Consider the following 25,849-nt stretch of genomic DNA (forward strand, 5'->3'; position numbering starts at 1 on the left):
GACATTGCAGACATTTTCAAATATATTGCAAGTGATTGTGAAGACAATGAGAACATTTAATGAGAACCTGCACTGTAGTCATGCAGTCTAAGATATCTTGAAAAATAATCTGCTGTGTTTTAAAGGTGAGAATAGGTCTTCTGTGAATCAAGTGCTTTCTTATATTCCTACTATCCAACTCCCCCCCGCCCCATGATATACAGAGAAGAGATACACAAAAACAGGTCTGCCAAGGAATAAAGTTGGAAACAAAAGAAAGAAGGTAAGAATAAAATTTACAAAGTGGAAATGAGACAAGTGGAAGGGAGACAGAGAAGCCACAATAAAGGAAACACCAGGAGGAGAATCAGAAAGCCCCTTCTCTAAGAATGCTAACTTCAAGATAGAGCAATTAAAGAACAGCAAACAAGAAAGCACACGAACATTTAAAGCAGAGGGGAAAAAAAAAATAGAGTCAGAAAGGATATTGAAGTTTTTCTTCTTTGTTAATTGGATTCACCATTGTGAAAAGTAAGTTTCCAAAACTATTAAAAAAAGATGTATCTCCCATATAAGGCTGGGCCAATACAGCAACCAAAAAAAAAAAAATCACCTGTAACTTAGTAACTAGCACACTTAGCAGTTTGCTTTTCATTATTCACAGCTCCTTTTATTCATTAATATTTTGGGCAAGTAAACTTCCCTCACTACAATAGTACCAAAACAAAAGATCAGTGGGATCTTGCCAATTTTTCCCTACCCTACAGGAATCTATTTAAAATGCTATTTTTCTTCACAAGTTCCTATGTTCTTGTTACCAGTTACACAGCTGAAGTGATAATCCTTCAATTCATGATACCAATTCAATTCATACCCTTTCCACAGCAAAATAAGTGCATGACATAAGTTGCTGTTTTCAGGCTAGAAAAAAGTATCAGGAAAACATGAGCCTTTAAGAAACAATAATCCTGTTTTCATGACCATGTCTCTCACGTACACTGAAGAATACGGTAACTGCAAAGTGAATGTATTGTTCACAACAAGGAGAACTGATTCTCCAAAGTCAAGTCTTTGATCGTCCCCATGTGGGTTTAGTGACACTGCAATGCTTTTTCAACCTTACTGAACCCAGACAAGTTTTTAGGTGGTGGTGGTGGTTGAAAGCTTTCTGGGAACCTATTGGTATGGTAAAACTACACAATATGTTCAAAAGAGACTGTTTTACTCTAAAGAACAGCAAACCACAGTTGAGGCAGAATGCCTTCAGATGTCACAGAAGCATGCAAAAATTTCTTCCAGTTTTGTGAATCTGCTAAGTTATTTACCATATTCACTTTCAGTGGCATCAACTTCTAACCATGTTCCCAATTTTCAGTATTTAAGATAATCACACCAGGCCTAGTCCTGCAGCCCTTTGTTGCAAGGGCAGGCAACACAAATGATTAGACTGATACTCAAGGGCACTTTTTCAGGGAGATAAGGATCACTCATAAGCAGCAGCTTGAAGTCACGGGCAAACAATACATTTTGGGAAACTACAGAATCAATGTTACATCAAAAAAAAAAAAAAAAAAAGAAATATCCCATACAGATAGGAACAGAAGAGAAGCCATACCCAGATGAGAAAGGGACCTATGCATCCACAAGGACACTCAGCCCTTTTGATGCGCTCTAAGACCATCTTAGACCAGCTTTAAGACCATCCCTCGGTGTGCTGTGCTATTGAAAGCATTCATATCCAGCTCTGCTCCCAAAAACATTTCTGAAACTTAGTATGCTATAAAGGAGACCCAAGACACATGGTATGTAAACTAACAGGACAAATAATAAGGGAAGAGAATAACTGTTTTAAGACTGTTCATTTTCAAGTAAACTGTAATGTGATGTGGTGGCAATTAATCCTGACTTGTCCTATGGCACGGAACTCTCAGGACATTTGAGGTCTCGTCTGAAGGAATGGAGCTCGGTGAAGACTACGCATTCAAACGCATTAAAAACACTGCCTCCATGAGAAAACCACAAATTTCCGATGCAGAATGCACGCATGCACTAGCAGCCTGGGCAACCAGGCTGCAGCCACATTTGTTCTGAACTAGTCAAGTGACTTTTGATTGAAACCCTTAAAAAAAAAATAATCACAGATGTATGAGATCAGGTGAAACACACCTTGGGCTCAACTTCTGCTTCTTCAGTAAATACAAGTTGTTCTAATGACGCACAATCCCCTTCACACTTCAGAGAACAAGGAGCCATGCAGATGAGCACACCTTACATCAGGGTAAGACTCCATTACATTTCCTGCACTGTGCATCCATGAGTTGAAAAAAAGGCACCATTAACATGAAAACAAACATTGTTGAACAGAAAATGAACCAAGACAAAGAGCAAAAGAGAGTCAATTAAAGAAGAAAGGTTTTGCATACATTTGCAAAGTTACCGGGTGCTGTATCATTCAACAATGGCAAAGCACAGTCATTGCAATATTACATCTTACTAGCAGGCATATTTATTCGTTTCCCCATTCTTGCAGAATAACACAGAAAATAGCTCAATAAAACACCTTCGTGTAATTGTCACCAGTTATTCTTGAACAATATTATTTCCCAAAAATAATTTCATTATTCCTATCTGGGAATTAGAAAAAACAACTAAAAAGCCCTGGTTTTGTGATGAATGGAAGTCACAGCATAATCTTGAGGCCTGGAGAACAGTACAATCACATTAAATTCCCTCAGCTCAAGAAATGTCATCTTTACATCGGCTGGTACAAAAAAATTGTTTCCAGCCTGAGGCAGTCATGATAAGGGATTTAGAAGCCATCACCATGTGGGCCATGAGATATAAAGGAATGCATCAGCACATATAAAGTGTCTGCTGCTCACAATTTTGGAGCTAATGTTCTCACAGCTGTGTATGACTTAGACCAGCTGGGAAGAAGAAAGGGACTAAATGAGTCACTAGAAGGATCTAGTATTTTGTCTAACCTGCATTTAAACACTCCTGCAGCAGAACTGTTGGTAAGCAAAATAAGATCAGATCATTATCCAGCAAGGGACGGGGCTGTGTGCTCTCTTGGAAGCGCAGCAGAAAGCACATAGTCTTGGAGGGAGGTAGGCAAAGATGGCATTTCAGTCCTATCTGTGCACTCCTAAGATACTACCAGCAGCTGAAACGGCCCTCAGTGCAACTGAGGCGGGTCACAGGTTACACAAAGTTACCACAAGCCGCCTGGCACTCCCAAGCATGCCTGCACTGCCGCGTATATGAGAGTGAAAAGGTTTTGGAAAGCCTTACTCAGCAGCCTTAGCACAGCAGTTCTCCTCTAGCAGACATCAGGCTTTCTACACAATGACACACAGGACACTAACAGCCCAAGATGAAATCTTACCCTTACAGAAGATAAGAGTCTGTAGACTGCCACAGAGGGGCTTTGTCATTAAAGTGCTCGATATTTGCAAGCTTGTACTTGTAGGCTTGGATACCACAGGCTGCACTTCAACAGCACAGTGTCAGACTTCAAACAGGGCTCTGGGTGGGTGCAGGAGGCTAAAAAGCTCCAGTCGGATGCAGGGACCTCACCTCACTGCAGAAAATCATTACAGTCTTGAGAAATGTTTAAATGCCTAATTGTTTAATTAGCAATGAAGGCAGCTCCTTCTGGGGTTTCTGCTGCCTCGGGGTTCAATTCTCCATAACAGGTCTGGCTCTTACATTCTGAGTGCGTGCAGAAGGACGAACAATGGTCCCAAGATCTTTGGTTTCTCCTGACGCTTTATTTGCTCTCTGCCTCCTTCCCCCTCAAGATATATTTTCACTTGTGAGATGCTCCTTCATTGAATATCGTATCTATCATTAATTGCTCAGGCTATAGTTCAGGCACAACTTTCATGTTAACATGCAATGCCACTCAGGAAATATTTGGTATGCCAAAAACCTAGTTCTTAGGGCAAATGTCAAATCATTCACAGCATCCAAAAAAGAAATCTTCAGATGAAACTCTCTTCTAACAATTCCGTCACATTTACTCCATCTGCTCAAGAGTGCAAACTTTCACAGATTATCAGTTTCTAATAAGTTTCACAAGGGCAATGTATTCCAAATATGTTTCTATGGATATCTAGCAGATGGACGCTTGAAAAATAAAAGCATTGTTATTTCATTCTAAATCTCATGAAGCTGATTTGCACCATTAATTTAATCTTAGTTTTCTTTGGTATAAAAAAAGAAAAAGTATAGAAAGAAAAGTATAAAAAAAAATATATTTTTTTCTTTAATAAAATGGCTTATTTCCCTCTACTACTGCAAAAACAGCACAGCAGCGTCTCCAAAGGTAAGATTGAGCTGAAAGAACCAAAGCCTTTTGCTGCATGTTTCAGTGATGTAACCAAATTCCTGTTTTTGCACAGCACTTTATAAGATAACTGTATTTACTGTGGCACATTTACTAGCTTCTGCAAGAGCAATGGTCTGAAAGATAATTTTTTTTTTTTTAAATTTTACCTTGTTCCACACATTTGTTTTCGTTTCTCCAGCTATCAAATACAGTTCTCACACAGATCAATCTCTCTCACAACCCCTTCTGCAATGGAAGGGAAATAGACTGAAGCTAGGACAGAAATTTAATGAGATACAGGGCACATGTAAAATGTGACAGATGCACAATTGCTCATGTCACATGACTTTCATTCAGATATGTAAGAGCTACCAAATAACTCAGAAGATGATGACTTTTCATGCAGACATACATATCAAAGGTTTCTTACCCATTTAAAAGGCAGGTGATTTTTTTTGATATCTTCAAAAACAAGTGAATATTTCCAAACCCCAAGTCTAGACTTGGATTCCCACATCTAAGTACCTAAACAAACATAACTGGGTACTCTCTCTACATCTCCATTGATTTCGAAGGTGTTTATTGGTACCCCACACATTTTGCAAAATCTGGCCACTTTTACTTAAGTATTCATTTAGGAGACAGCATTTAAGCATGAAATCCCAACCCAAATCTTCTGCTCTTGTGGCTTTATAGCACTCTTTCTTGGGCTCAATTCATGACCCTCAACCATTTACATGACTTAAGCTCACTTATGGCAGAACTTGGTGGTTCTTGAAAGAGTTGGATTGTTGAAGCCCACTTTAGTCATGGTAATGATATAAAGCCCCAGCAGAGCCTTCACTTGGAGTGGAAAGAAGTGAGATGAAGAAATACACTTTCTGTGGAAGAACAAGGGTCCCACAAGAAGATGCTCAGCTGACTTTCAATGAGCTAGATCAGGCAACTATAGTAAACTTTTCCTTTACAATCCCTCTTAACTGGCTCAAGTGATGAGCTGAAGTTATCTAAGCAAAACTTCTTGCACTTCAGATATTCATACAGACACGTGTCTTCACTGAACACAGTTTCATTATCTTAACTCTGACCACTTTTGCACATCTCCTGTTTACTAACAAAAGGTAAGCGATTTGCAAGGTCCACCATGGAAGTGATGGCAATGGTATTTACACTCTCAAAAGAGCAGCTAGTGATTTAATGTATAAACTCTAGGAGTGGCTTGATGTATATTGGTGACTGGAAAAGAGAGAGCCTGAAAGATTATTAAACATGCTATCTATTTATTCTTTTCTTGAAGGATACTGTCCTCAACAACTGTCAATCCACTGCTCAGAATACAGGCTATATTTTAAAAGTAAAAAACAATATCAAGTAATCTGTATACTTAATGGGTGGTTAGCCTTCTTTGGGGTGAAATTATTAGATACTGAACATATTTTCCTTTTTTTGTCAATGCATATTTTCCCTTTTTTCTGTAGGTGCAAGGCTATTAAAAGAGTACTGTTCTTAATCAAACAGATTAACATTCTATTAAGCTACTTGAGAACAGATGCATTTTGTAGGCTGCAGTCAAAAGTACTGCATTTGTTAAAAAAAAAAAAAAAAAAACAAAAAAAAAAACCCAAAACACCACCAGCAAAAGAGACGCTCTAGTGAATAAGCTAGGTTCCCTCCCCAACCCCCAGAAAAGAACACACACACACACAAAAAAAAAAAAAAAATCACAAGAGGAATATATTCCAAACTTTCCTTAAGAAAATAAAGAAAAAAGAAAAGGGGGGGGGGACATTTTAATTGATAAAATCGATACTTTTTTAAACTTGAATATTCATTAAAGCTGTTTTAGTCTGAGTTTTCTTCATTACTTCTATTATAGAAGTGGTCAAAAATTACATTTCTAACAGTTCTACCTTAGTTTTAAGTGTTTTGAATCTAGGTTGTTTCTATTTGAAACATTACCTAGCAAAATGATATGTTTCAGCTGAAGAAAAACTTTAGAAGCTTATTTGAATTCATGCTGCACAGACTTGATTCTCTATGGTTTCAAAGGCATCCAAAAAAGTGCATCTATGACCCAGATGCAAATTTTACCTCTGTCTACAATGCAAACTTAAAACAGTCTTTAAACTTTCCTTAGAGAGCCTTTCTTTAGGTTATGATATGTAAGGAGTAATCTGAGCATCTATACGAAGACCCAAAAAAAGAGAAACAGTCTCTCAAGTTACTTCCTTAAGAGGGAAGGGGGGGGGGGGGGAAGGCAGAAAGCCTCTTGGGCTCTTGCTTACTTTTTTAATTACTAAAGCTGTAAAGCAGGTGGAGTTAATTACTTGAAGTCCACAGAACCTTTAAAAACACAAGTATCTATAACCACTTTATTAGCATAAATATAAAAAGATTTTAAAGATATAGTATCTTAAGGACTTCTTTCTAGTAAAACCATTAGAGATTTTCTCTTCCCACCACTATTAAAAGAAATTCCTAGCCCTTAATTACTTGGGATAAACTATTTTTAGAATAATACCATTTGTACGTATTGCAAAACTGTCACTGGTTCAGGACTGAATCTTCGCCATTCGGGGGCTTGGCCAGCACTGCGGTGGGTTTTTTGGTGGAGTTTTTCATTGGGTTTATTTGGTGAGTTTTAGGGGATTTTGTTGGGGGCTTTTTTTCTTTAATTCTTAACGGCAGGAAGGGAAATTTTAGAAGCTTGGAAACACCGCGACAGTCTGTTAGAGACAGAGAAGCTGATGGCAAGCTCTGAAGTGCATGTTAAATGCACCGGTACAGCTGCAGTGATATACTTGGACTTCATGCATGTGTCCTCAGCATAGGCTGGGAAGAACACTTACCTCAACAGCAAAACTTTGAAGCCTGTAGCCTGGTTGCAACAGAGAACCTAGACGGTAACAGGCCCAGGTCTATGTAGTACTGAGGAAGGCAATCCTTACATACAAAAGCAACAAATTATATTACAATATTTGACAGTTCTTAAATCTGCTAAGGGTAGTTTGAAACGGTCAAATACTGTTCGTTAAAAAAATGCTTCCAAAATGTAAAGCAGTGCCAAAAAGAGGGTTTAACTTTTAATCCCACCCCTGAAATGATACTCCCCACAGAAGCAGGGTGAACACCAGCAGTTCAGCATGGAAACTTCTCCCACAAATAGCAAGAAGGAAAAAAAGCATGCTGCAAGCTCATTAACAACACCTATCAAGACACATAAAAATGTGTTGCATTTTAAGATACTGATGCAGAAAAGTCCAGGTAGACAACCCAAAAATTATACAAAAAGGCATAAATAAATTAAAACAAGCCACAACTGCAAATTCTATCTGATAAATTCTCGGAAGGAGAAAAAAGTCTATACAGATTCTCCAAGTATTTAATTGTTAAAGAGAAATTTACTTCTTTCTGGAAACCTGATATGTCAGTTAAATGCATACAGCCTAGAAGCATCAATACATGTTGTTATACCTTATATTTTATTTTTTTAATAAAGAGTATGGTTTTCAAAAAGACAACCCACAGAAAGTTCTTAAGACTTGTCTTACACTTACGAATTGGAGTATATGGAGTATAAATGTTATCAACGGGGGATTAGGCAGGACATAGACACAGCTTGATCTTCGAGGTCTGTTTCCATCATTTTTCACTCAGCTCTCTAAATTACTTTTAAATTTAAAGAGTTATGTAAAATAAATACTTCTGTATTCAAAAGTATGAGTGAGCAAATCTAAAGATCTAGAACGCTCTCTCTAACAATACAACAAAAAATAATGAGGGCAACAAGTTTATTAATTATACCTGCTCAGTAACAGAAAAGGAAGCGGCGCTAATTTGGTAGGTTGCATTTTATTAAGATACAAACTCCAATTACTTCCCATGAAATCTTTTTCCAATACAAATATACTTGTGAAAGGCAAAGTCCACTATAACAGAAGATTCCATTACAACAGCAGAGCAACATTTACTAACCATATTTCAAGGAACAGCCTAAAACTTGAGGGTGATCTACAGCCCCCTTCACAGAGCACGAGAAGGAAATATAAATGCTAGCATTTGGTTAAAAAAAGAAAAAGCATAAAAATAAGTATATTCTGCATTAGGATTCAGTTCTTAAAATGTCTCCATTGTTGTCTCGGTTTCTATTGCTTTCCACAATCCCCCCAAATAGCATTCTTTCAAAACTGTTATATAAAGAGTCATTACTTGTTAAAGATGCCCAGAATTCTGCTAAGGGATCCCTTGGCTCTGCTCAGAGTTGGGTTTTGCATAGGAACAGAGGGGTGATTTTTCAATCAGCTGTCACACCCCCAATACTTCAGGGCTTCTGGGTGTTCAAGAGCTCACACCACAGACTACAGCACCTGCAGGCGGAGCTGGAGTGATGCACACCAACCGCACGCATGCTCCCTTTTCTCTGGCCATACCACCACTGCTCCAGAGCAGTCCTATGCACTAGGGAACACAGTGATTCTTTCTTTTACCTGCATCCATTGGCAGGCTGGTGGCAAAGCTGCCGAAAATAGCCATGAACAGAGGTCTTAACAATAACACAGGATTTCCAACTTTGAACTATTTTTGGTATTATTCTAATGCAAGTTCCAAAACATTCCCTAACACTTTTATGTATGTCAATGCTGCATTAACAAGCATTTTTAAGCTTTCAGAGGTTTCCATCATATCATCCTTACCTATGTAGTTTATCTTCCAGCATCTCCATGTACTTTTCAGCATTTTCTTTTACACTGGTCACTGCAAAATAAAATTCAAAGTCAGGTAATGGTATAACTGTACAGTTTTGTATGTATTTTTTTTTAAACCAACTCATCTCTTACCCACAAATTTTGCATGCATCAGTTAGAAATGAGAATTCCATTAATCTTTTCCACATTCAAATTACAGTGTGGGTATCTTCTCTCTTTTTTTCTTGAAAGGCTATTGTATCTGTACTACATTAATATTTAGTAATTAATGCACTAACCTCTTGCTTGTGCCAGAAAAATGGTGAGAGTAACAAAGGCACAGTTTGTAGAAGTTTCCTCTTGACAAAAAAACCCCAAACAAACAAACAACAACAAAAAAAAAAACCCAAAAGCAACCACCAAAAGAACCCACACACACAAAAAAAGGAAAGAAAACCCGCACAGCTAGGTCCTCCCCTTTACCTTCAGGAGAAGCAAGCAAGCCTAACTGATTCGTTAGTCCATGCACAAGAGTCCTTTAAAATGTTATGAATCTTGTATTAAACTTCTTCTGATAGAACTGAAACACTATAGAATGGAAAGAATCACCACTCAAAATTGTTATGAGATTTGGGGTTTTTTTTGTGGTTTGATGTTTTGGGGTTTTTTGTTTGTTTGCTTGTTTTTAAACTTAAGATCTAGATATTGCCTGCAATATGAGTCCCTATAACTTCTTCACTCAGAAGAAACTCCAATAAACTACTTACCATAACGCACAATAATAAAGCCATTCTTTTGGATGACCCTTAGTACTCCGTGTACCTTGGTACCTCATGGGTACGAATGGAGGAAAAGGTAAATCCCCTCCAGGAAAATGGAGGATTTTAGAGGACAATCATTTCCACATTGTAACAACTTTTTTCCCCCCTCCCTAACACCTGCTTGCCAATTCCAAGTCTAGTACGACTGTTAATCAGTTGGTCACTTTTAAACTCTTAACTCATTGTACATCAATTAAATATATATTTTATATATATTATATAATATATATTATATAATATATAATATATTTATATATTATATCTAATATATAATATATAATGATTATAATATAATATATTATAATATATTATATTTTTTATATATATGAAGATGCATTCTACAGAGGATCATTGTTTTTATGGGCAAAGCTTGCTACATGGATCAGGTACCCTGTGAATTTACCCATCCATCTCCCCCGTCTTCCCTACAATACAATGCTTCCAAGCACAGCTTACACTTATCAAGTGCTTCACATATTTCTCACTTTTCCCTCTTATTTTTTGTATTTTTTTTCTTCACAAAGTAGAACGGCACACACTAAAGCCTAATCTGAAAACTCTGTGTTAACCAAATCAGCTGTGCTGAAGTTGTGTTCACACACACATACACACACAGAGGAGCTCACTAACTGAAACCACTTAGGTAATACCATTAGCAGCAAGCATCAGGGTCAATGTAACATCGACTGCAGAAGGTGGTGTTCACCTGGTCACACAGCAGTCACACATGAGTGTGCACAGGCACAGTCTGCATCCCAATGACAAATATAGGACACATTTTGCAAAGGTCATTTACTTTTTGGGGTTTTTTTCATTTATTTTACAAGAAAGTTTATTGGATTAGCAAAAAAAAAAACCCCAAAACCCACAACCCTCCAAAAAAAAAAAAAAAACAAACAAAAAAACCAACACCAAACCCCAAACCCAAAACAAAAAAAAACCCAACCCACCACAACCCTAGTATCCTGGAATGCACCACAATTTTGTTCATAACATCTTTAATCCAGATTCACTGTCAGAACAGGTTCTGCAACATAACATCTTGAGCCAGCAGGATTCTGGAAGATTATATTGTACATAGACAACTGCATTCATTTATATATTCACAGACTCATTTCACCATTAGAAGAGTGCTGGTGGATGTTATGCAAAAGGTTATATAAGGATTTTTGCAATGGCACTGGAGACTAAATAAGTTTCCTTAGCTTGTAGCAGTTTTATAACAATTATAGGGCTTAGTAGAAGTTCCCAGTTTCCCTACCATGCCTTTATTCCTACGCTTCCTGCAGAACTGCAGAGAGCGTACAAGACTGCAAGTCTTCCTTTAACGACACACTACAGCTTTATATAAACTACCAGCACTTTTTCCAAACTCCCTATCCGTCAATTCCCAATGCACTGACCTGAGGTTCAGCACACGCTTTGATAGCGGATAGTTTAAAGGTGTATGGCTGCCGTACTTCCCCTTCTCTTGCCATTGTCACAATATCCTTCAACGTGAGCTGTTACAACTCAGGGGCTTATTCTTTCAGATAAAGAAGTCAGCAGATATTACTAATTTTTGGAGAGGGTTGAGAAGAGGTGGAGAATCTGTTTCACACTCACTTTGTTTCTAACCGATATAGTGACTTCTTATGTTACATGAAAGATAAACCTTGCTTTCAATTTCTCCTGCTGTGCTTGTCACTTTTTAATTGGGTATGATCTGATAGAGTAATTCGCACTTTCACAGTTCAGTCCTGCCCCTACATGCAATTTTACAATGCCCTTGAAGCACACAGCTTAATATATCAGCATTATTCAATGACAAAAAGTAATGGACAAGAATACACCGCTAGTCAAAAGTAGGTCAATAAAAAGCTAACACTCATTTGGAAATCACCTCACATCACTAAACCCTACTCTCTCCTGTCAAATGTTTTAACTATGTTAAAAGAAATGCAAACTTTACTGCTGAAAGAGAAAGCTCCCTAGACTAGCTTTGTCTCCTTGCCTTCTTCTGCATGTAATTGGAAGAGCTGTGACCTGGAGATTTTGCTGGAAGGAAAACACTGCTTAAAAATCCGATGGAGGTTACTTCCCTCGTAACAAACTGCAAGCAGCACTGCAACAGAAATACTGTCAGCCTTTTAGATCACCCATTTGAAACAGAAGACAAGCAACAAATTAGCAGATTTTTTGTTCTAATTTAATGAATCTATTCACCATCACTTCAAAGTAAAAAAACACAAACAGGAAGCTGTGTGCGCCTTCAATCTAGCTAAGAAAGTACTAGATGACAGAGAAAAAAAGTAATAATAATTTATGAGACTCTTTTCTGCATAAATATGCCAAATGGTTTATTTTTACATTTAAATGAATGGGATTGCTTTTTTCATCAGTTCTCTGGGGATTTACATGCTTAGCTCATATTGGCCTTGAGGGGAGTTATTAAAATAAAGAAGTATAAATACTCACAGAAGATCAGACACCAGGGTATTTGCTAAGATTAAAAATAGACTTTTCTTGTGAAGCTTTAATTGAAGAAAAGTGATTCAGCATTTCTTTCTCTTATTTTATCATATATTTTTCTTCCTCCTTACAGCAGCAGACAAAGTCCAGTCTTGGAATCAGTTCTGGTCAGATGTAGCTGAGGGGCAGCGGTGAGCTCCTGTGGTGACCTTTTGGTTGTTACAGAGCATAAATCTGCCATTTTAGAAGCTGCATAAATATCTTCCAATAATTAACCTACATAGTGTTCTTTTAAAATAACATCATGTTTTGTTTCTCATCTGAAAGCAGCCCCACTGGGGTAATGCTATTTCTATTACTTACAAATATTATTTGAGCCTGCACATGAAAGTGTATCATCATTTTTATCCTTCAGTCTTGGTCCTCACAAATTGAGCTTACAAAGACCTATGGACCATGACATATACTTTGGATTTTATGATCAGTATTTTCAAAAACTTTCTAAAACCAAGTATCTGACTGGAGATACCTTGAACCCAGTGTCCATACGGAAGCTCCGGATGTGGATGCTTGGCACCTAAGAAGAATAAGTCTTTAAAATTTAATGAGGTGCCTCAAAAAATTGGTAGCCAATATCATAGCAGTTTTTAAGTGCTAGCCTACAGGTCTGTAGTTCTCTACCAGACAAGTGATCCACACCTTGAGTCCCAGAGATACAAAGTTCAAATTTAATTTTTTGCCTTCCATTCTAAAAGGCATTATTTCTTTTTTTTCTTGTCTCTTTTTTTTGGGGGGTGGGTGGAGAGTGAGGGTGAATAGTGACACACGTTTTTACACAAAATTAAAGGTTGGAACAGCTGCAATGGCTGCTAGCAGATCTAGACGCAGCATGAAAAGAACTGCCAGACATTACCTGTGTACACGACAAACCTGAAGCCTACACAATTAGCCTCTCTGATCCACAAGCATTACATTCCTTCTCAAATACTTTATTAGTCAGGTAGAGCAAAACTCCCGCTGGCTTCAATGAGATTTTTGCCCGACTTAGGGATCTAGGATGAGATTTGGCTCTTAAGAACGATATAAAAATAGAAGTAACTGCATGGACATGCATTGATCCACCTGGGGTAAACTCTGAGGGCAGAATTAGGTGTGACCAAGGTTGACAGGTTGCTTGTCCTGTCACTATTCTATTTTTTAAATGTAGAAATGATTATTAATGCTAAGAGAAAAGCAAAAGCAGAACATGATTAGTTGAAAATATCTGAACTTTTGTGTCGTGGAAGATGTGCTGCATTAATGTGTGAAGTTGGGGTCTGAAAAACTGCAGAATGGCTTCGATACATTTAAAGGTTAACTTGAAAAGCCAGTCATACTTCAGAGATGACGTGTCAGCTGCTCAACTACATGTCAAGATGATTTATCAAGCCCCAGTAACAAGATTTTAGATTACAGAAGGGTAAGGAATTTTGAATCTTGCAGACAGACAGGGGAAAAACCCAAAGAACAAGCTCTGCATAAAGAACAACGGCCTCTCTCCAGTGCATTATTCCCAGGGAACTCAAGTAGAAAGAACAGAAAAGGCCAGGATTAAAGAGAGGAAAGTAGGTGCCTTGATAAAGATGTGCAAATACTCCAAAAAAGCTAACATTCTGGGTTAAGTCAATCAACCAAATTCTATGCTGGTTCACTGACTGTCTTCCAGTAATGAAGTAAATACCAAGATATGTAGTTACTACCTGTCTCTTCCAGCAATTGTGGTTTGTTCTAAGGAATGTGCTAATCCTCTAAATATCATTGCAGAGCAACACAAAATTAGCCTGAGGAAATTACTGCCACCAGAAATGAGGTGGCCAAAATTTAGGCGGAGTCTAAATGGACTGGCTATTCCTTGAATAGGAAGACTACATAAAGGTGAACTGGAAAGACAAAAATTGGTACCAAACTTCTATGAAATTAAAGCCACACATTTAAAGACATAACCCAATCTTACTTGATGGAGTTGAAGATACTATCTGCCTAATTGGAGATGATTCCATAACTCAACCACAAGGTTTTTTCCTCCTTCTGAAAACAGCTGGCCTGGAGAATAGGATACTGTCCTGCCACACAAACGCAAAGCTGTGCTTTGTGGTGACATGCCACCAGCAGGTAGTTCAAGCACAGCAGTTCTGCTGGGACTGAGTTGTGTGAATGCAGCAGGGCTGCACTATGTGGGGCTGCTAGACAGCCTCAATCCTTCTGGATGGAAGAGAGTCTGCAGCAACTGCTGGGTGATTTGGTAATGTTGATCTTACCATAATCCCATCCCACAAGAGGACAGGGGGCTTTCAAGGATCTACTGTCAAATGCCACTCCACGGCTTTCACAGCTCTCGGAGAGATGCAGTATGTTGCATCTTGTCCATATGAAGATTTCTGCCATCAGCTTCAGTTGCCTCTCCAGCACTAGATGCTCAACTGCTCTGATACCATAGGGAAACTCTTCTGATATATAGAAACAAACAATTAAAGGTTCTAGCTTGAGCATCACTGTCTTAAAATACTTTGCTCACTCTTACATTTAAAATCTTATAGTATACTGCCACTTCATACCCTCCACCTTTGTAAAAATATGGGAAGTAATAAAAATATATGAAGAGTAATAAAGAAATACAAAATTGGCAGAACACAGGACAGCAGAGCATTTTCCCACTTAGGCTGCACTGAAACAGGAAAAAAGGAAAAGTACAGAGTGGACAATTCATCTTCCTCAGGAAGTTCCCTTTGGGGTTGTTGATACAGAAGGTCTACTGTTAACTTTCTCTCAAACACATGGGTACATCCTGTACAGCAGGAAGCGTACAGTCTAACCTCTAGACATGCTGGGAGTGGGTGGGCACTGCAATACCCAAGACAACCAGCTTCCATCTGCTTGTCTCTCTGCCTACAAGGCTCTCAACATATTTACAGCTGGCTTAATTTGTAGGCCTTGGTGCAACAATGAATTTGAGCCCGCAACGAGTCAAGTGATACCTTGCCTTTGATGTAAAAAATTACAGCTAAACACATATAGTATACAGAAAATATTCATCTTAACAGAGAAGCCATGTCCTGCCCTCAGGTGAGATGTTAGGGCAGATATAAGGTAGAGAAAATCTCAGCATGAACAGAAGTTTGACAAAGAAATAAAAACCAGAAAAATAGATCTTATAATGAGAAATGACAGGAGGTGCCAGCAGCTCTGCCTATAACAACTTACAATTCTGTCTCTCTGGGCATGGCATAAAAGGTTTGCAGAGCAGGAAAGGAGGCGGGGGGAAATGACCCTGCATAAAAAGGCACATTTGAAAACCAGACATTCCCAGAATTTACCTCCTGAACCTTCTTCATTGTATGTGGTACTTTTCATCCAAAGAGACAGGTGACCCTTCAAGTTCTGTGATGATTAAATTGCCTAAATTGAAGAGAATTACCATACTTTCACAGGGTTTCTAAGCTTCTTTCAGATTTCTGTAAAATCTGGCGAGCCTGACACACAGTGGGTCCTCCAGTGCTACATGTGGGAGACAGCAGGGGGAAGGCGGCAAATTACTTTCTAAATACTTTCAGTAAATAATCTACCTTCTAAAAAAAAAAAATCAGCTGAAATTTTATGAATTGTTTTATTATGCAGTATCAAAGCAAGCATACCGCTTCTAAATTAAAGGGGCATAGGTGAAATGTTGGCCCAGCAGTGACGAGAGCACTGAAGTTATATGACAACAGACCTGCCTTGATACTTTAAGAAGCTATATAAAGTGTAGGGAGGGTTATAAAGTGATTAGTGCAAGACCACCCACCTGTCCAGCCACAGCTCTGGGAGCAGCCTCCAGGCCTTCCAACTTAAACTTCTCTCCCGCATATACCTACCACCTCTGGGGTAACCACAGGCCAGGTGCAGACCCCCCCCTCACAGGTTTGGTTACTTTTCCACAAATGATTCAAAAGCTACAAATGTTTGGGGTGCACCAAATAGAGCTTTAAATTGGCTGCAGACCTGGAGAAAACCATTCCTACTTCTTCACACGCTTGGTACCAGATGGCAACATTCTCACTGCAGAGAACTGCATCTGAACTCAAACCCAAACTATCTCTGCTTTACACTGCTGACATAAATAAGCCAACCTCCCCCAGAAAGGTTTTCTTCATTACAGACAGGTTTTACTTTATTTAAAATTATTTAAGATGTGCAACCATGCACAATTTTTAGCTCCAGAGTGACTCCATAGCACCGCTTCTGGAAGGATGCTGTAGATCCGCACTGAGAGTGTCCTCAGGGGACAGAGGCTCCTGAATTCTCCTACAGGCAAGGTGAGGGTTGAGTTTTACTCTCCCATCCCACTACATGGATAGGACCCTCCTGTTTTGCTAGCTTCTCTGCAGCCACCCAAGTCACCATTTACATAGAACATTACACAATAATTTATCAATGTACCTTAGCACTGAAAGTATCATATCCTTTCCAAAAACCACGAGGAAAGTTTCCTTTCACTTTCCATTCCTATTTCCCTTCTATTCTTCACTGAGCAATTGGGGAGAAATGAAGGGGAAGGCAGAGGGAGAGAGAGCAATCTGCTTACATTTTCTTCACATTTTCTCTTACCTGGTTTTCCTCTCTGCCTGTTTGCAACCTATTACTTCAATCCTCTGCTGACCATCTGTTCAGGCACCCCACCCCCACCCCACCCCCCAAAATTTTCTTTTTTCTCATTTCTCCTTGCAAAGTAAAGCCTGAACATCAAGGAGAGCCATGTGTCCAGCTTGCCTTCTGTGGACTGTCAGCAGTCACAAGAGATCATCTGGAAACCATTACACAAGCTAACAAGGCAACCAGACTCGACATGTGCATAGGCACCAAAAGAGTTCAAACTTGTTACTTGAATTGCCACAAGTTTTTCCTGAAAGCAAGATTTATTTTAACACTGTTAGATAAAACAAAAAGACCCAGAATGAGCCATTTATATAGCTATCCAAGACAAACAACAGAGAACAATTAGGCTTTATGCAGGGGCTAAGCTCCATGACAATAACTGACAACACCTAATGCCTATATTATGAAAAGGAGGAACAGTTGAAACGTTTTTTTGCCTGAGGAGACAAACTATAAGACAAGTGACATCATGATTCAATTTTTGGCTTAACAGGATACCTTATGGCTAATAGGGATGATCCGCAGACCATTGGACATGTCACAGCCATTCAGCGATATCAAGGCTTCTAAAATATACAGTAGCTGGTTTAAGTTCTCCCGCAGTGGCTGTTCTGCTGAACTTTTGAGTACTCAGTATTAAACCTAATGTTTTAGTCCCTGAATTGCAACTAAAAAATTATATTAAATGAGTAACCCACTTTGGCTTTTTAATTTAAGGTCACAAAGGAAAGACGGTCAAAGACTTCTTTGAATCCCTCTAACCCCTCCAGAATTTTTTTTCCAAAAGGAACCTGCAAAATTTCATGCTAGTCTTAACATTGCTAATTATCTTTTATCCAGATCAACACGTTGGCTAGTCAGACTATACAAATTAGTAAGAACCCAGGCACCTACAGAGAGACAGCCCTCAGCCAGAGGATAAAATATATTTTGTACTTCAACAAATACAATTATTTAATGTAGAAGATGTTTGTGCTCAAAACTTCTTTATGGAACAAAAACACAGCACTGCAGCACAGCCAAAAAAAAAAAAAAAATTGGAATTTGCTCCCAAATGCTGCCATAGAATCTGACTACTAAAAAAGATGAAAGGGAGAGCTCAGTACAAGCATAAGAGCTTTGAAAAGTAACAAAAAAGAAAAAAAAAAGTGTTAAAAAAAGGCCAGTGTTACCACTGACAAAGGAAAATGACAAACACTTATCCTCACTCCAGTAGAACAAATGGCTGCTAAGACATCAGTCCTTCAGATTATTTTAAAGAAAGCAAAACAGAGCTCAAAGGTATATACTGAAGGTTAGAAGTAACACAAATTGCAATAGCGATGAGAAAGAGGAATATTCAAGCATTGCAAGCTATTTTTTAACAACCTTGAAATGACATCAAATAAAGCAGTGAATTCCTGTACCAACACTTACAAATGATAACTGCAAATAGCAGTAACTTGCATTTTTGCACTGCTGTTCTCTCCAAGGATCTAGAACAGGTCTTCGAACTACAGAGAAGCAGCAATTTCTTTTTTGAAAAATAGCTGACAATGAACAGCGGTACAGAGAAACAGTGTCCCACATAGTCTGATACACTGTGGTTTTCAGAAACCCTTTGTACACTGCTTGGCCACTGTTGGCTATACCAGGCATCTTTTCTGCAATGCAATTATAGGGCTTCTAAACAAGAAAAAATGTGAAGCTGCCCAGCAGAGAGGCTGAGCAGAGCCTGTTCTGTAGCCATTCCAGGCACAAGGACTAAAACAGCCTTAATATATCGTTTTCCTTAATCCCTAATAATCTTTGCCTTGGCTGCCTCCTCCTCCTGGCATTATGCAACCTGCACACAACTGCTTACGAGTTTCATTAAACCCATCAGTAATATTTGGCTACACTTGACATATCAATGTAAAAATGATGCTTTTGACCACGAACATGCAGCAACGCCTTAAAAGCCTCTCTGCTACTAACATACAAAGCTGGAGCAGAGATTTACAAAATGTAATTAGGAAAATTACAGCAGGTGAGCAAAATAAATGCAGCTACAAAAATGTATGTGCACTAAGTGCTCATACTGATCCTGAGCACCCAAAAGGGCAGTCACAGACACAAGTGCACACTGTTGAGTGGGCAGACATTTTTTGAACTGCTTTCAAGACAGGATCATTAATTTAATCGGCTGACTTAAAAATATTGCTTACACTATAAAATCTTTGTTAGCTCTCATTAACTTTCTAGTGCAAAACTCTACTACACTAGAGCTCTTGAGAGCGACAGTGTAGTATATCTAAGTGTTAATATCTCTAAGTTAAGGTGGTCCCAACAAAGGCATAAGATTTCCCATAAGATGATAAAGTACATTTTATAAATGAGTTGCACACACCACTTTCAACTGCACAATAAGGGATTCCAATGACATTCCAGTGGAAGACAAAACCTACTACATTGCAGATTACCACGTAATTTCCACCTATGCTACTCTATATTTCATATCTTTTTTTCCTTGATACCCTCTTCTGTCACCAAAGCCAGACATAAATCTGCATCTTCCCCTTATCTAGATAAACTATAAAATATGAGCTCCCTGAGACCTTTTTTTGGCAAAAAAAGATACTTAATTCATACTTTGCTTAGAGAGATGATGAAAAAAAGCAGTCTTATTTCTAGTTCAAAATCTCTGGATTGAAGCAGACAGTTTCAGCATCAATAGAAAATCTTTTATTTTAATTAAACCCTAAGACCTCTGTTTGAGTAATGTCTGTAAAAGAAGGGAATTAAAGACCTTGTCCTACGCATGGAGTCTCAGCATTGCTACATTGTAAGTAGGATGAGTGGATTCATTCTTCAAAGCAGCACAATGCTTTAATGCAGTGGCTTTTTTTTTTTTTTTTCCCCCACTGAAAATAACCATTTCTGGTGGAGCTGACACTTTTTCTTGACTTTTGACTATGATTTTCTTTTTTTGTACATTTTGTCTGCCATATTACCCTAGCTGTCTCCCTCCCTGACTCCTAAGTCTACATTGTTTGTGTCTCATTTTCTCCTCCATTCTTCTTTTTTCTTTCCACTCCTCTGCCTTTCAAATTCCTCTTTTTCAGTTCTTGCCAGCTTTGCTCTTTCACTTAAGCTGTAAATCATTCATTACCACAGGGAATTTTACTTCTGGTTTTGCTCTCCATACCAAACTTGCAGTGCTTAAGTTACTGCCAGAAAAGAAAACTTTTAGCACAATCTAATAAGGACTCTCAAGTCAGTAGTTTGTGGACACTTTACTGGTCATTCTGGTGATGTTGAAATAACTTCCCAATGGCTGATGCAGACTCTTTCTACAGTAGCTTAATTTAACATTTTCTAATACCAAGTGTTCTTGGGTATGAATTCACATGCTTAGTTGATCTAATCTTCACGACCCAAATTATTTTTTGAGTGGCACCTGGAAAGTTTTAATTTCTTAAGTTTTGAAGACATGAGCTAGAAGTCCAACTCTGGTAAAAGTCAAGGTCCAAATCTTCAGGACATCCCAAAACCCATAGCAACAGCAACAGCAGTATTATGAGACTGCTCCAAAAATGTACAGAAGTAGGATTTTATGCCTCCTCTCTCAACCTTCTCTTCTCACTAAGGTGCAAGAGCAGCAATAACTCTTACTTCTTCTGGCCACTCTCAGGAGAAACTAGTCAGCTCTTCAGACAACATCCACCCGTTTCTCATCACTCCTTCATGGAAAAGGTAGCCAGGTAGATGGAATTGTCTGCAAGCTACTAGCTGGACCACACCAAATTTGGGCTGTGATGCCTAGGGAATGAAATTTTCCACCAGTGCCACAGCCTGAACATAGAGAGGATGACTTGGGTTTCCTGCTCAGGTATCTGGTCTAATTATTGGGCAATTAACAGTGTAAGAGAGACAGTCTGCCCAGGAACAGACTGGAGTAGTGCCAGAAAGAGAAGTGGATGGAGTCAAATAGGAAAAAAAAAGTCATAATGAAGAGCAGGTTGGAAAGTGCTGCTGGAAGAACTAGGCCCAAGTGGAACTCCGTTGGTCTGAACTGGTCTGCAGCTGATGAGTACATTACAGCTCACTTTCTAGGGCACTCTGTGCAAGTCTGAGTAGAGCCAAGTGCTACAGAGCACCAGATTGGACAATATTTCTTCAACTTAGCTGCTGCCTCTTTGCTCGGCTGACTGACTGACATGTCAGTTGAACAGTTAGAGTGGTTTGCCTGTCTTTCCCCCACCCCCCAACTGAATTGTAAAGGTTGGGCCAAAATGCCCACAGTCTAATAGAAGTGGACTTGTACCAGCCTGTATGTTTATGCGAAGCTGAGGAACATTCAACGGTTTTCTGAACTGTAAGGTCTCCCATAGATTTTGCTGCTCACACCAGGTCAAGTTGTAGAAATGAGAAATGCTCACACAGCAATGGTTCCACAGTGTTGGATTGCAAGAGGCTTTTTCATTTGTGCTGTTTGTGCATTTTAGCCATGGAACTTCCAGCGATATCAGTAGGAGTCACACAGCTAAATCCCCAAGCAACACTTTCGGAAGATGACTTATATTTAAAGGAGGATTAGAAGAAAATACTTCTTACACCAATTTCCATGTAACATTATCAGTCTTAAATTCAGAGAAATATGGAATCATTTGGGGGAAATACATGATTCACTGGGTATCAATTTTTCCATCCAATTAGACTGGGCAGCTATGCTGAGTGTTTAACACATACCCATGCTTCCCCCTCCCTTTCCACAGAGTGCATATATTAAACACAAGTTAAGACTTCTGGGTTTTCAACTTTGTTGATTTTACATTCCTTTTGGGATTTAAAGTACTATTTTGTTTAATTATTTTTCCTCTACTCATCCACAGTATTGAATGACAGTAATAATGAGCTCAGAATCATTGTACAAATCCCAGTAGGAACCATTCATGGTTTGCTAATAGGACATTATATTTGCATTACCAAGTTCAGTTCAAAGCACATTGTGTAAATTAGCTCTGAGGGTTACTACCACAAATCTAAAACCAGAACATCAGGTCAATTAGCACAGCTCTAAAGCACATTAGTTTGGGTGAAAACATAAGGGGTATGATTAAAATTCTAGGAAATCCTCTCCCTTCTTGGGCTAAGTGCCTCTCAAAAGAAGTCTGGTTTCGCTTCTGGGAGAAACCAGAATGCCTCAGCTCACAGCAGTGTGGTCTGATGCCAGTGATCGCGATGCCTGATAAGCAATACTGGCCTGTTCTAAAGAGGGGGCAAAATTAACTTGCAGGAGGCATGGAAATCCTCAGAACCCCATAGAGACACTTTTTTCCCCATCCAAATTAAAAGAACAGGTGAGTATGAGGAAGACTTGGAGGATATGGGAATTTAACATAGAATATATTGCTTACACGAAAATGCAACTAACACAGAAAAGCTATTTAGTTTCTACCACAGAGATAAACCTAGCACCACCAAGCCTACAGCCACAGACCAAAAAGTCACAGTTTAATAATGATGAGAGGAGGCCCACAACAAATTAAGGCAGGGAGTTCCCAGTAACAAGTACTGTAGGACTACTTACCTTTTGGGCAAACAGCGTACATATATATACACACACTATATAATGTGTGTACACACACACACCCCCCATGGAAGTAGTTAATGAACTTCAGAGACCACATACAGCATCTTTGGATCAAACTACTGGAACAGAAGCATACAGACACAACAGGAGAAGGGGTATCCTAATGTTCTACCTCAGGACTACAACTCTGATGAAGCCAAAGGATGTCACATAAAAATAAAAGAAAGGGCCAAAGGATATTATTTTGGTCAAGTCAGTTGATTGGTCTAAACCCTCTAGTCAATTCAGGTCAGTCTTATCAAGCCGTCAAGTCAGCACAGTACATGGGCTATACCTCTGCCCAGCCAAAGATGATCTTAAGATTCATTCCTTGGATCATTTTGTGGTTAGTTTCTGAAATTTCAGGTAAACAACTGCCTTATAAAGCTACTTATTCTGTAAATGCTAACCCATAATGCATCATTATCCTCTGCAGAAACATACTTAAAATAACAGCTAGGTGACTTCAAAAATTATATAATCTTAAACCAAATTATTGGATTTCACATTATACAAAAGAAATCATTCAATGGACAGGTTTCATAGTCAACTGCATAAAAATGGTCATTCCTCATACACTAAGATGGATATAGCTGTGACACAGAGAAGGATTTAATCATTAATATTTGTAATTCCTTTCTTTGTACTGCATACACATCTGTTTGGCAACTGCCTAATGGATGTATAGGGGCTGAACTCACCAAAGTTTCTGACAAGCCCTGGAAGAAATGACTGTGATATATGCAGAACCAGGTACAAAGGTATAAAAAAAAAAAAGAGATACTAGAAAACAAATTTGGATGTTTAAGTCAAGTACCTCTGTGAAATGCTTCCAGGTCCATGAACATGACCAGCTAAATAGCTGTAATCTCCTCATCGATGAAGTGGTGAGAATGAAAGGATTTGCCTGTATGAGACACTGGGCATGCTTTTTGGGAGAAAAAAGCACACAAATACATAACAGATTCCACTCTACCTGCAATGCAAACTGATGTGTGAAACGGAAAATAGGCTTTTAGTGAATTATAAATAGCTGGCAAGGACTTATGAATACTCAGCTGGGTGAAAAATGCTTTATATGGAAGACAGTAACACATGAAAGATCAGAAGCCATCCGTAAATTGAAAGAAAATGAATATATTGTCAGAATACAAACAAACAAAAGGCATATTTCAGAAAGTAAGCACTATAAGATGCTTACTATTGCATGAAAACTCAGCAGCAAAAACAGATGAGCTAGAGTGCCCAGCAAAGTAAAAGCTATTTGGTATAATAAGTGCTTCTGAAACCAGGTAGAGTACCACAAATCAATAGACTGCTTATTGTATCTATCTATTTAGTAGCACAGGAAGGCTTAGATTAGCCTTAGAAGGATTAGATTACAAGCACAAATGAATTTGCAGAGGCAGGGAAGCAACATATTACTGCAAGATTCAACAGGATCTACTGTGAAGAAAACTCTGTCTTTAAAGGACTATTCAGCTGAATTTGACTTCTCCAAATTTTTTAAAATCAACTCATGAGTATTTTCTTTCCTTATTTCAATTACAGCTGTTCATTTCAATTTGCTGTTCTTTTCCATTGGGTTCTTGATGGCTAATGTTTCTTTCATCACATTTTATATCCATTAAAGAGGCAGAGAAACGGCCAAATATTGGGGGGGGGGGGGGAAGGGGGGCGGGGATTTTCTGTCATTTTGCATTTCTATATCCCCACAGAAATATCAATTAGAAGTTTCTCTTTAACATATATAGACGCACAAATGTATGGGAATTTGTATCAGACTTTTCTTCAAGATGCATCCGCTCAGGGTCAGGGCAAGCACAGAGGGGGAAAAAAGCTTCTCTGCTTTCTCTGTGTTTCACATGAGACTGTCAGTCTGCTATCATTTCCTAATGAGTGGTGTAACTATTATTCTTAACTGTGTATTATTCTAATTTGCAGCATTTTTAAATTACCCAAAGAGAAGGGAGATGTCCAAAGGGGAACCATTCCCTAAGAAAATGCATTTGAGTAGTAGCAATTAAATACTCACTTTCTAAAAAGTTGTGAGGCAGAATTGCGTAATAATTATTCATTTCAAATTATCCCAGAGAACCTTAGATTTTTTTTTTTTAATAGCTTCATTCTCTGGTCTTCCCCAGAAGATACTTAAACAGGACACAACACTGCAATCAGCAGCAGGAAGTGAGCATTGCTTCGCTAAAACAAAGTGGGGCACGTCAGCAAAGGAAAATACAGCTGCCTAACCTTGATTTCTGGCATTGCATCTTTGCTCAAAATATATTCTTGTGGGAAGTTCTGTGACATCTGGACAGCTACGATCCTTTGAAAAGCATTAACATATTGATGTTTTCATAATTTTTTTTTAACAGGGTTTTGAACACTTGTTCTCTCACCAAACTGGATGATCTATAAGAGTTACTGGCCAGCTGAACTGGTCAAATAGACAAGAGGGGGCCAGGTATGGTCATTTCAGAAAACTCTGATGCTTCAACTCCTACTGCCTGAAGTTACCACCTCTTCCTGCTGGGCTTCTTAACGATTTCTTAAAATCCACTCTCTATGGTTTGAGGAGCTCTCCTCAAAACTTTTTCCATCCTGCCTTCACTCACTACTGTAGTCATTCATTTTCTATTTGGAACACAGGAATTTCTCGTTCATGAAGGTTCAGGACCAGGAGCACACCATGCAGCAGACACCCCAGGGGGTGGTCTCCAGCACAAAGCACCCTGGCAGGACTGGAGCCCTACAGAGGGTGAACAGTGCCACCTTCTGACCCGCTGCCCTGAGCTCCTGGGGCATGCCAGCCTTCTCCTGCAGTCAGTCAGGCATGTAATGACTTACCCAGATTCAGATGGCAGGACAGACCTGCCGAGCTTGCACGGTGCAAGGAGGAGCGGAGAGGCAGACAAAATGAAGGAGAATGGAAAGAAACCCTTGCGTAACAGCTTCTGTCACCCTGCCATAAAAATCACCTTGTAGTCTAGTAAGAATCATCTTTGATTAACCTTTTATCTCCTGGCCTCCTTAGCTAAGAAATCAGCAACAAAGGCGTTAAATGACATTGGATTTCTTGTATTTGATTTGTACTGTTTTGAGACTTCATCAGTTCTGAAAGGTGTTAATGTAATCTGCTTTCTGCTGGGGCATGGGAAATATAACACAGATATAACTCATCCCATTTATAACAAAAATAAAAGTCATTATCCTACTTCGTCAATTATTTGAAGAATATTTGTTGTTTTGACCTAAACTTTCCAAGAAACAGACTCTGCAGTTTCAGTGTTTACCTATTGTGCATCTTTTATTTACA

The 25,849-nt window shown here is 38.8% G+C and overlaps 1 protein-coding gene across 1 annotated transcript in view; it reads right to left on the bottom strand.

Annotated features, from left to right (window-relative positions):
- DISC1 (DISC1 scaffold protein) overlaps nucleotides 1–25,849 on the bottom strand; it is a 191,798-nt gene that overhangs the window by 40,635 nt on the left and 125,314 nt on the right. Inside the window, exon 10 of the mRNA XM_050894209.1 lies at nucleotides 9,007–9,067. Coding sequence (XP_050750166.1) covers nucleotides 9,007–9,067 — 61 coding nt within the window. The remainder of the gene's footprint in view (nucleotides 1–9,006; nucleotides 9,068–25,849) is intronic.

The sequence above is a fragment of the Gymnogyps californianus genome, chromosome 3 (assembly GCF_018139145.2).
Source record: "Gymnogyps californianus isolate 813 chromosome 3, ASM1813914v2, whole genome shotgun sequence".
In the NCBI taxonomy this organism is placed as follows: Eukaryota; Metazoa; Chordata; class Aves; order Accipitriformes; family Cathartidae; genus Gymnogyps; species Gymnogyps californianus.